Source organism: Balaenoptera acutorostrata, chromosome 19, assembly GCF_949987535.1.
Source record: "Balaenoptera acutorostrata chromosome 19, mBalAcu1.1, whole genome shotgun sequence".
NCBI classification, from domain to species: domain Eukaryota; kingdom Metazoa; phylum Chordata; class Mammalia; order Artiodactyla; family Balaenopteridae; genus Balaenoptera; species Balaenoptera acutorostrata.
The window spans coordinates 47,421,357-47,434,039 of NC_080082.1; the positions used below are offsets into that span (position 1 = coordinate 47,421,357).

At 36.0% G+C, this 12,683-nt stretch overlaps 1 protein-coding gene across 4 annotated transcripts in view; it reads left to right on the plus strand.

Moving 5' to 3' along the window:
• DPY19L3 (dpy-19 like C-mannosyltransferase 3) overlaps positions 1–12,683 on the plus strand; it is a 71,067-nt gene that overhangs the window by 19,667 nt on the left and 38,717 nt on the right. For 2 of the 4 annotated variants that reach the window (XM_057534645.1, XM_057534647.1), the window contains 5 exons: positions 2,997–3,087; positions 9,302–9,423; positions 10,173–10,318; positions 11,775–11,898; positions 12,434–12,568. In XM_057534645.1, the coding sequence (XP_057390628.1) occupies positions 2,997–3,087; positions 9,302–9,423; positions 10,173–10,318; positions 11,775–11,898; positions 12,434–12,568 (618 nt within the window). Of the gene's footprint in view, positions 1–2,996; positions 3,088–6,962; positions 7,046–7,976; positions 8,005–9,301; positions 9,424–10,172; positions 10,319–11,774; positions 11,899–12,433; positions 12,569–12,683 lie in introns of those variants that run through there. The other 2 variants (XM_028164944.2, XM_057534646.1) reach the window with 2 other exon arrangements.

The following is a 12,683-nucleotide window of genomic DNA, read 5'->3' on the forward strand; positions in this document are numbered from 1 at the left end:
ATATGAAGTATTTGTTCATTTTGTGTTCTTCAGAGGGTAACTTCTATTGGTGTACCTTTTCATTGGCACTGTCCACCAGGCAAAGTATAAATTGCTGTATAAAAACTGGAAAAGTGTTTGAGTAGAGCAGATGTTCTCTTAGCATGAAGCAGATGTAAAACTTGCAAGTGTCCGTCTAATAAAGTATAGCATTTGGTTCTATACAGCTGGTGCCAAGATTACCAATTAATCATGTTGAAAGGCATTTTTACTAATCAGGATCCCCTCTGTTCTTTACACATTCTGGGTATGTTAAAGAGAGAGAGATGGGGCACAAAAGTGGCTTTCTACTTTTAGTACTTTGAGCAGTTTTTTTTCTCTTTCTGCCTCTTCATGAAGTCAGTCTCCTTTTAGAACCATGTCCGATAAGGAGCCCCCTACATGTGAATGACTGATTTAGTCCTCCAGTTTGGTTTGGGCATGAGTGTTTTTTTTTTTTTTTTTTTTTTTTTCCACACACACACACACTGTATTTTATTTTTACAAGAGATAGATAGACTGACACCAAGCATTGTACATGGATGACCACAACAAAAGCAACAATGATTGCAATTACCAAACATGAAACACACTTATACTATGTCATAATATTGACATTCAGTCCAGTAATCCTCCACTGTAACAGCTCCTTTACTTTGCAGTGAAAATTGATTTGTATATTCTTTTCCTCTGAGTCCTTGTGGGATTTTTTTTTTTTAATTCAGACAGAAAGTCACAAAAATTATACTCATCCTCATCAGTTCACTCAGTCCCATGTAATTAATTTCTTTTTTTTCATCTTGATCTTTTGTTAGCAGTTTTATGAGTTCATCAGTTTTTCATTAGAGTTCTGAAAATGCTTATTCATTCAGTTCAGCAGTACAGTCAGTTACCAGAAACCTGTACTTGTCAGAGTCTTTTCCATGAATTTCTTGAAGATGAAACTCTTTTATAGGAACATATTTGCAAAATGGGCATGAGTGTTTGATGTTAGAATATTCCATTGAAGGCAGCCACACTTTGAACACTTTAAGGCAGCTGGAGAGAAGGAAAGGCATGTAATATACTTAATGTGTTTTTTCTTCTTATTTGCATGGACAAAAGCTAGTTAATGTCAATTCATAGTTTCTATGGTTACCTGACCAAGGAGGAAGTTGAACATTCTGGAAACAATTAATACCAATTTAGTTTTATGTTATCAAAAGCAATGGAGCAGTTTTTCCCAAAGATTAAAGGTGAATGGATTAATGTGACTGATCAGAAGATAAAACTTCACAGGTATGAAAGATACAACACAAATCAGTAGCAAATGTAAAAGCTAAAAGAGCTACATCATTTTCTGTTGTCCTTTTTGTAAAGCAAGTGTGCTAATGAAATTAAATTTCAAAACTTGATGAGCCTTCTCTTCTCATGTTTGATTTCCCAAGGATAAATTTGTTTTCTGTGAAAGGAAGCTCATTATATAAGAAGGTTTGCTACCCTGTGCCTTCTGCTTTTTTAAAAAAGAGTTAATAATGATGAAACATAATTGTTTTAATATCAGTAAGTGGATGTTTATACTCTTTGATAGTTGAGTATTTCTTCAATGCTCTATTCGGGAATTAATCTATAATACTTTTTTAAAGGGTAAGAGAAATATTTCATTAAATATCTTTTTTTTTTAATTTATTTATTTATTTTTGGCTGCGTCGGGTCTTAGTTGCGGGCGCGTGGGCTCTTCTTTGGCCCGTGGCGTGTGGGATCTTAGTTCCCCCACCGGGGATCGAACCCGCGTCCCCTGCATTGGAAGGCGGATTCTTAACCACTGGACCACCAAGGAAGTCCCTCTTTAAATATCTTAAGGGCAGAAGGAAGTACATTAAATAATCTCCAGATCTGAAGATAAATAGCATGACTGGTTCTTTTAATGAAATGTTTATTACTATTTGAAAAATAATTGGAGGTAGGGGAAAACAAAGATGTGCTAAAAGAAGTTTATCCACTAGAAAGTAAGATATTCAGTGTATATCATCCTCCCCCAGTAAAGTTGGGTTTGTGGAATATGGATCCGCTGTATAGGAAAAAACATAGATGGTATTACATTTTAGACAATGTGTTGCAGAACCTGGTTTTTTGAACACTGGTGTAAAAGAATCTATAATGACATAGGTTATAATTTTTTGTTCATTTATACTGTTATATATATATATATGAAATATAGGATCTAAGAGTATTAATAGGATTATTCCAGAAAGTCTTCCCCATTCTTGTTACCAGTTGCCTCCATATTTTATATTACTGATTTAAATCTTAAATTTCATAAAAGCACCTTAAAACCAAATTGACTAATAGCTACTACTTTAAATTTTCAGTTCTTCTAAAATTGAATGTTTATATAAAAGCAGTTTAATATTTCCTGTATCCGTTTTCCTACATGAACATCTTTCCACCAAGGTTACACTTGTCAAAGTAAAATTCACATGTAAAAGGTCTGCCCCATTTTACTAAGAATACCTTGTATTCTTAGAATAAAAAGAAAATTATTAATCTTATATAATATTGTTAGCTTTTAGGCAGGTGTCTAACGCAGTTATAGTTCTTTTTATTTGAGAGACTTTTTTCTACTGTCCCTATTTTGTTTCTCACTAATATTACATAAGAATGGTGGTACTTTTTTAAGGTTTTAATTTGTATGAAATTAAAGAAAAACGTTAACTCTGAAACATTAACTTAAATGGAACTAGTTTTCTCCATTGTTAAAAATGGCTTGTTATAGGAAATTTTAAACATCCACAAAAATAGATAATATACACCCAGCTTCAATAATTATCAGCCTTTTATTGTTTTTATTTGCCAAGATTTCTTAAGACTATTGTCAGAGGTTTTTGTTTTTGTGTTTTTCTTTTTAAGTTGTAGTTCTATATCCTGTTTCTACAGTGACAATAGATAATTAAACAAAACTAGGTCATGTAAACCCAGTAGACCTAACTTTATTTCAGGAAGTGGAGCGAGAAATCTCATTCAGAACAGAATGTGGACTGTATTACTCCTACTACAAGCAGATGCTGCAGGCTCCAACCCTCATGCAAGGTAATCACAGCTAATAGTTTCATTTGGGGTCTACTGCATTCTTTTCAATATTTCTGCTAAAATATACTTTTGGACTAATGCATTCTAAATGCTTTATAGATTTTGTGTAGTTTTTCTTTGAACTTGTATAGTTTTTTTCCTTGTTAATATAATCAATCCATGAAAATGTTTTGCTTTGGAAGAAGTTATGTAATATTTTATGTAGTTCTCCTCTCCTTGCTTCTCAGCTCTACTCCATCCCAAATTATCTGTTCACAATTTCTTGGTTTTGCTGTTAATTGTTTTCATGGTCATTTTGGAAAAGGCCTTTGTATGTGAAAGGAGTTTTGTCTGAAAACAGGAGATGTTTTGGTAGTACAAATGAGAATTACAGTTGTCTTTTTTGTCCCCAGTGTCCCCATTCATTCCTTTATTTTGCAGTTACCATTTTCCCACATTTTCTGTGTTTCTAAGTGGTTTAGAGCACATACTCTTTACCTTTACTCCATTTAATGGAACCCTCCAAAAGGGTCTCTCGTACTCAATATATGCTTAATATGGGTGCACATAACAGAATTGCCTTTTTCTATGCTTTGTTTGGAATCAGATATACTTTTGGCAAGAATTCTTCATGGACGATGTTTTGTACTTCTAATTTTATCACGATAGGAGACATGAAATTTTGGTTGCCTTTCTTTTAGTGCCATAGAAGCTAATCAGTTGATTCCTGTGTGGATAGTTGCATTCACACATAATAAGGTGAATTACCCACCAGCCTTGCACTTAATGGTTTTAGTAGCCATTGATGACTATTGCCTCTGTCCATTATTTCAATAGAGTTACAGAAGTGACTCTCATTCCTCCTGCATTTATTAGCTGGAACTCTGTTAGATAGAAAACCTTTTTCTCATCAGCTATTTGATTACCCCGAGCTACAGTTTATCAAAAAAGGCAGGATAAGTGTTGATTTTTCCCCCATACAGTTGATCCTCATTATTCATGGATTCTATATTTGCAAATTCACCTACTCTCTGAAACTTATTTGTAACCCCAGAATCAGTAGTCCTGGTGCTTTCACAGTCATTCACAGGCATGTGCACAGCAGTGAAAATTTTTAGTTGCTTGATGTGTGTGTTCCCAGCTGAGGCCAAATAAGGTGATGCAGTGCTTTCATGTTTCAGCTATCAGACTACAGAGTCCTTTTCACAGTCTGTTTAGTGCCATGTTTTTTTTGCATTTTTGTGGTTTTTGTTGGTGATTTTCCTGTTTAAAGTGGCCCCCAAGCATAGTGCTGCAGTGCTGTCTAGTTTTCCTAAGTGCGAGAAGGCTGTGGTGAAGGCATACAGAGAAAATACCTTGTGTTAGATAAGCTTTGTTCAGGTGTGAGTTAGAGTGCTGTCGGCCATGAGTTAAATGTTAATGAATCAACAGTATATACTAAAGGTGTCTTTAGACAAAAACTCATATAAATCAAGGTCATGTGTTGATCAGTTGATGAAAATGCATGACCAGAAGCTTGTAGGAAAGTAACCCTGTGTTTCCTACTCATTCAGTATTGCTAATACAGTTTTCATTGCAATTTTATAGAACATAACTGCGGTGAGTAATGAGAATCAGCTGTACTTACAAGTTCTCAAAATTATGAGTTGCTTCTCCAGCATTCCCCAAAGCAGGGGTTCTTATTGAAGGGCAGTTGTGTCCCTGGGGGACATCTGGAATGTCCAGAGATGGTTTTGGTTGTTACACTTTAGGGGGGAGAGGGTGAGTGTGCTACTGGAATTCAGTGAGTCGAGGGCAGAGATGCTGCTAAACATCCTGCAGTGCTCAGGACAGTCCCCCAACACAGAATTATCGGGGCCAAAATGTCAAAATACCGGTAGTGTTGAAGTTGAAAAACTCTGCTCTAAAGGTGAATAATGAGTATTTTCTTTCTTAGTATCACTATGAACTCAGTGGTTGATCTGTTTCAATTCATTTATTTGTTAAGATTATTCTTTTAGAAACTTTCAAACATATAAAAAGGTAGAGAGAATCCTCTAATGGATTTGCACTCAAGTATCACTCAACTACAGTGGTTACCAGTTTATGACCAATCTTGTTTCCTCTCTACCCCCATCCTCAACCTGGATAATTTTGGAGTAACTCCAAGACATCATATTGCTTCATGTGTAAATATATCAGTATATTTTTCTAAAGAATGGCAACTCCCTTTTATAAACATAACCAAGTTGTCATTATCACAATTAAGAAATTACTTAATATCAAATATCTGCTCAATTTTCTCATTTTCCTCTTATCTTACAGATTTTTAATGTAGTTTTTGAAATCCAAATAAAGCTCATACATTGCAGTCTTTCGCTACGTCTTTGTTTCTTTTAAGCTATAGATTTCTCACCATCTTTTTTTCTTGTAATTCTTCACTGAAAACACTGACTGCTTTGTCTGAGAGTTTTCTACTTTCTGGATTTGGGTGGAGCCCCAATGGTGCCGTTCAGTGTTTCTCTGTTGTCTGAATTTCCTCTTAATTGGCAGTTAGATCTAGAGGCTTGCGCAGATTTAGGTTCTGCTTTTTGGCAAGAATACTTCCTAGATGGTGTTGTATACTTCCACATCAGGGGGTGCATAATGTGCAGCTCATTCTTTTGGAGTGTAGACTGGGCCATCCATTATTAAGTTCTTAGCCTTTCACCTAGGTTTATCACCATTGATGATCATTACTTAAATCTGTTCATTGCATAAGGACTATAGCATGGTGATATTCTGATTCTGTAATTCCGTCCATCATTATCAGATGGACTTCCTCTCTAAGTAAAAACGTTTTCTCATCAACTATTTGGCAACCCAGAATGTCAGTTCCTAAAGGAAAGGTGGGATAAGTATTGATCCTTTCCCTTTGTTTTAGAATGAGTTACCTCTCTAGCATCCCCTAAAGGTTTGCTTTCTAAATATTATCATAAACACATGGATTTCTAACATATTTCATGTGTTTCAATCTTTTGCATTATTCTTCTTATAACAAGTTGTCCAGTCTTTGGCCAGTGGGATGCCCTTCAAATCAGCTGCTGTCTTTTTTTTTTTTTTTTAATTTTTATTTTTGGCTGCATTGGGTTTTCGTTGCTGCGCGGGCTTTCTCTAGTTGCGGCGAGCCGGGGCTACTCTTCATTGTGGTGCACAGGCTTCTCATTGCGGTGGCTTGTCTCGTTGCAGAACACAGGTTCTAGGCATGCAGGCTTCAGTAGTTGTGGCACACAGGCTCAGTAGTTGTGGCTCGTGGGCTCTAGAGCGCAGGCTCAGTAGTTGTGGCACACGGGCTTAGTTGCTCTGCGGCATGTGGGATCTTCCCGGACCAGGGCTTGAACCCTTGTCCTCTGCCTTCACAGGTGGATTCTTAACCACCAACTGCTGTCTTTTTGACATGACTCCAGTAGCCTTTGAAAACTCCTTTGGCATGACAAGATGTTTCAAGCCCATTTTGTGTATTTCCTACCCGTGACCTAGAATCAGCTGTTTCTCCAAGGAGCCCCAGTTCTCTTTAGTGGCTATTTAGAGACCACAATCTGGTTACTAGAGGCACTTATTGCTACTAGTTTGGTCCTTGTTTCCAGACCTTTAGTGAGGAGAGTAGGAAATGTGATTTTTTTTCCTAAAAGAAAATATGAGTATAGCTATTTTTAGTTCAAAATTAGGATAACAAGGTTTTTACTTTTTTGACTTTATATTTGTATCTTTTTTTCTTTAAGTTGAACATTTTGGCTTCTATGACATTATCACTTATTTGTTTTATGCTGCTATGTATAATACTTTCAGTGTAGCAATGATAATATTGCTACTAACAGTATGATTGCCTGAAAACAGTTCAAGCTGTCTTTGTAATTCTTTTTGTCCTTAGGATGTAGCCTACTAGGAATTTACAGTCACATTCCTCTATTCCCAAGAACACTGGAAAGAGTTCTTTTTATGTGACCAAGCTACCAACTCAGTAGGTTTCTTTGTTTTATCTTGCTTTTGGTTTTCAATGATTGCTTTGTTAAAAAATTTTATATATTTTTTATACTTATTAAAAAAAATGTTTACATGGTTCCAAAGCCAAAACTATACAACAGGGAGCATTCAGGGAAGTCCATCTCCATCCCTGTCACCTCTACCCTGTTTCTTTCCTCACTCTTTAGGTAACTATTTGTATTAGTTTTTGGTTTATTCTTCTACAGTTAGTATTTTCAATATAAGCAAATACTTTATATATTCATATTTTCCCCTTTTATTACAGAAAAACCCCTGCTTACTGTATACACTGTCCTCTATTTTGCTTTTTTCACTTGTCTGAAATCTTGTTCACTCTATAGAAGAGTATCATGATATTCCTTATTTATTTACTTACTTATTTTCTTGCAGTTGCATAGTACTCCTTGGTGTGGGTAACCATAAGTTTATTCAAGTAGCCTTCTTGTCTTTGTCTGCTCGGGCTGCCATAACAAACTAACATTGACTGGGTGGCTTAAAAAAGCAGAAATTTATCTTCTCACAGTTTCGAAGGCTGGAAGTCTAAGATCAGAGTACCAGCACAGTTGGGTTCTGGTGAGGACTCTCTTGGCTTGCTGCTGGCCACCTCTCTTTGCATCCTCACATGGAAGACAGAGACAGAGAGCAAGCTCTCCAGTGTCTCTTCTGATAAGAGCACTAATCCCATCATGAGGGTCCCCCTCTTATAACCTTTGTCTCTACCTAATTACCTCCCAAAGGCTCATCTTCAATACCATCACATTGCGGGGGTGGGGGGGGCCTTAGGGCTTCAACATAGCGGGGCATATCAAGTCTCAGTCCATAACACTCCTGTATTAGTCTAGTAGGACTGCCGTAACAAAATAACACAGACTGGGTGGCTTAAACAGTACAAATTTATTTTCTTTCAGTTCTGGAGGCCAGAAGTCTACGATCAAGGTACTGTCGGGGTTGGTTTCTGGTGAAGCCTCTTTCTGGCTTGTAGATGGCCACCTTCTTGCCATGTCCTTACAAGGCCTTTCCGCTATGTGTGTGCATAGAGGGAGGGAGAGAGCCCTCTCTTGTTGGTTCCTCTTCTTATAAGGACACCAGTCCTATCAGATTAAGGCCCCACCCTATGACCTCACTTAACCTTTTTACCTCCTTGTAGACCCTATCCAAATACAGACACATTGGGGTTAGGGCTTCAACATAGGAATTTGGGGGGACACATTTCAGTCCAAAACACCTCCTGTTGATGGACTTTGGCATTGTTTCTGATCTTTTGCTTTTACAGATGGCACTGCAGGAATGACCTTGCACCTATGTCATTTTGTCTTTTTGCCAGTCTGTCTTTGGAATCTATTCCTAGACGTGGGCTTCCTGGATCAAAGAGTAAATGCACATGTAATTTTGCTAGGTGTTGCCAAATTCTCTTTCATAGGGATTATACCATTTTGCATTCCCAACTACAGTGTATGAAAGAACCTTACAGCCTCACTAACAGAGTATATTGTCAAACTTCTTGATTTTTTTCCAAGCTGCTAGGTGAGAAATGATATCTTAGTGTAGTTTTAATTTGCAATTCTAGTAGGAGTGAGGTTGAGCATCTTTTCAGATGTGTAAGGACTGTGTGCATGTTTTCTTCTGTGAACTGTTCATACCTTCTGTTAATTAGTTGGCTTGGTTACAGTAGCAAATGACCTCAATATAACAATGGAATTCTATAACAACAGATTTATTTCTCACTCTCATTATCCAGCCCCTATGTGGAACATACTGTTATCACTGCAGAGGGAAAGAGCAAGATTGCTGGTGGAAGCATGCATTATCTCTTAAAGATTCTGCTCAGATGTGACCTGTGTCACATCCACTCACCTGCCATTGGTCAGAGCAAGTCAAATGGCCAAACCCATCCCTGGGGGTGGGAGGGAGGCTTCATATACTCTCCCAAAGGAGGTACTACAGGTCTCATGGCAGGAAGGCAGAGCAGGGAAATATAAAATCCTCTTGCCCAAATTTCTGTAGAAGAATCATACAGTTCTTCTATTACATCACAGAAGTTATAATTTACCTATGTTTGTGTAAACATTTAAATAATGTCCATCTAATATATGGTATGCTTTTCATGGATAGGCCTATTACATCCCCAACACCTAGCACATTCTCTGGCATATACTAAAGAATCTATGAATAGTTTTGAATGAATAATTTAATTATAATTATCTTTTACTGAATTTTCAAATATCAATCTTAGGTTTTCATGGCTTAATATATGATAACAAAACCGAATCTATGAGGACAGTTAACCTCCTTCAACGAATGAATATTTACCAAGAGGTTTTTCTCAGTATTTTATATAGAGTTCTACCCATACAGGTATGTTGTGTTCTGTGACATTGAATTTAATATTAGATGAAAGTCAAAGTCTGACATTTTAAGTTGAATGTTTCACATATGTTTTTCTGATCTTCAACTGGCTTGGTATAAAAACAGTAGTATCCTAATTTTCTCTATACGTATTGTGAATTTTGCTTTTTATTTATATTTTTTAAGATATTTTTACATATAGATGCTTCCAGGCTTATAAGTATGCAGTCTAGAAGCTGATAAATATTTTCATTTGGAAACATGTGATCACTCCTCATTTATCTTTGAAATAAAAAAACAACAACCTGGAAAGTTAGCAAATCACAGTGACCACTTCTCATGTGAATAAGGTAATACTGGATGAAGTTAGGTGTAAAACTCGTCTAAAGAATGAAACTAGGGACTTCCCTGGTGGTCCAGTGGTGAAGACTCCGCGCTCCCAATGCAGGGAGCCTGGGTTTGATCCCTGGTCAGGGTACTAGATCCCGCATGCCGCAGCTAAGACCCAGTGCAGCCAAGTAAATAAATACTTAAAAAAAAAAAAAAAGAAGACAGAATCCTCAGGGACTTCCTTTTCTGCTTTTGTATTGAGAAGAAAGGCTGCTAGTACACTTTTATACAGGAAGGAGTGATGTACGCTTATTTCTTGGAATTAATACCAAGCTTCTGAATATTAAATTTCCACTGTCATATTTTGTAAATGGCAATGAGAAGGAGTAGGGCTTCTTTAACAGACGTTTTTTATCATTCCCTTACAGAAATATATAGAGCCAGTTTATTTTTATATTTACACCTTATTTGGACTCCAAGCAATTTATGTCACAGCTCTTTACATAACCAGCTGGCTCCTGAGTGGTACGTGGCTATCAGGACTCTTAGCAGCTTTCTGGTATGTCACAAATAGGTGAGTTGGAATCAGTATTCCCTTCTCCCTTTCTAAGGTATAAGGTAAAATGAAGTTACTTCATTTCCAGTTTAAAGAAGGTTGTTCTGCCACATTTTGTGTGGAGTATTTTCTCTTTGGGTTACCTAGTGGAGTTTTTCTTATTTAGTAAGGTAGGAAGTCCTACTTATGTATATCTACAGCTGAGGAACAAAACATTGAATTGTAAGTCAAGAGAATCATCTATAATAATCCCAATTCTGTTACCAACTTGCTGTGTGATCGGTATTTCTCCAGCCACAAATCTCATCTCTTAAAAGGTTTATTAATATCGTTATTATCAACCTCAATAAGATTGTATGCAGCTCATAATTAGCAAAGTATAAAGCACTGTACAAATGTAAGGAAGTTCTTAACATTATTTAATTAATATCTATTAATTTCCAAATCCTGGAGCATTATGAAATTGCATTTTTAAAAAACATATTCGAGATATATCGAATTATTGCCTGACCTATTAAAAGCAACACCAATATTCAGTAGCAGTCTTAAAACTTGAACATGAATTCTAATGTTGATTTTATGTTGTAATCCTCAACAAATTACTTTTTATTATAACCTTATTGAGTGCTTACTATATGCCAAGCACTTTACATCATACTTTATATGTATTATTTTAACAACCCTGTAGAGTGGATACTATTATTACTATTTTAGAAGTGAGGTAATTGAAGCTTAAATGGTTAAGTTATGTATGCATGTGTGTATATATATATATATATATATATGAGAATATTTATATAGGCATATATATTTATATATAGATAAAGGCATACACACACACACGCACACACACACACACACACACACACACACACCTGCACACATGGAGCTAAGTCTTGGTCAGAATTCAGATGCAGAGTGTGAGACCACTATGTTATGCTGCCTCTTAACATTTTAATCTAACATATTATTCCTGCTAAGAGTAAATGAAAGTCTGTAATTCAACTATACTTCAACAAAAAATAAATTTTAAAAAAAGAAAGTCAAATTTATTGTTTCTATTAAAAGTAAATAAAGACATTAATTGGATTCCTAGTATATGTAGGGATCGTTCTTGGTACTAGGTGTACAAAGTTGAAAACTTAACTACACTTGCCCTCTGGGGGTTCACATTCTAGGGGAGTCAAGGAGCTTTTAAAAGTTATTAATCAATGACAAAATTAAGACTCAAGTATAAAGCACGACCAAGTCTACCCCAGTTCTACCACTGCATACCTGTGGACAGGTTAGTTAAATTTTCTCAATGCCAGTTTTATGTTGCAGGGATGATGATGATGATGATAAGGGCAAATTATTGAGAACCAAGAACCAAAATCTAAATATACTTAATGTAATATGTCTTTCACTTTAGGAAATCTTTGAGGTATTGATAGTAAAAATTACTACTTTGGCCCTTTGTGTTTTCCTTGTGCAGAATAGATACCACAAGGGTTGAGTTTACCATCCCACTGAGAGAGAATTGGGCGCTGCCATTCTTTGCAATTCAGATAGCAGCAATTACATATTTCCTGAGACCAAACTTACAGCCCCTTTCTCACGTAAGTTTTTATAATACTTTGTATATATTTTTAGTTCTCCAATTCTTAGAAGCTTCAGAAAATGTGATGTTCATAGTGTCCGAGTGCATGTTAATAGTTCTTATTCCATGACCAATTTTTTAACTTGAGTTAAATTAAGTTTTCTTTTTCTAAACCTGTTCCTCCTTTGCAAAGAAAATGTTTTTATTTTTGATGTTAAAAATGTACTCTACATTATCTGCCCTTAATTGCGGCAAACCCACACAAAATTTCTGCAAAACTGTCAAATTTTTAAGCCATTGCTCTTGAGATGTGATTTGGTGCATTATCGCCTCCATGATAATATGGAGTACACATACCGTATGTGAATATTTATATGCAAAGTGTCACTTTAGGATATTTAGAACTTAAATAACAAATGCAAGAGTTTTCAGAGCAACAGTTCATAGTTTTTCTGTTTGGTTTATAGAGATATTGGCTGCTCTTGAGAACACTTGTCTGAGAGGCTTTTCATTACTAGAGACATGTAAATTATACAAAGATTTTCTTTTTACAGAGGCTGACACTTCTTGCCATTTTCATATCAACTTTTCTCTTTAGTCTAACATGGCAATTTAATCAATTTATGATGCTGATGCAAGCATTAGTGCTGTTCATACTGGACTCCTTGGACATGCTGCCAGCAGTGAAGGTAAGGTTTGCTCTCTTTTCTCAGTTGAGATGGTTGTTGTTTAATGTTTTATATGATAGAATGAGCTCAAAATATGCACATGCTTAATGATAAAGTTGAAGCTGCTTCTTAGCTA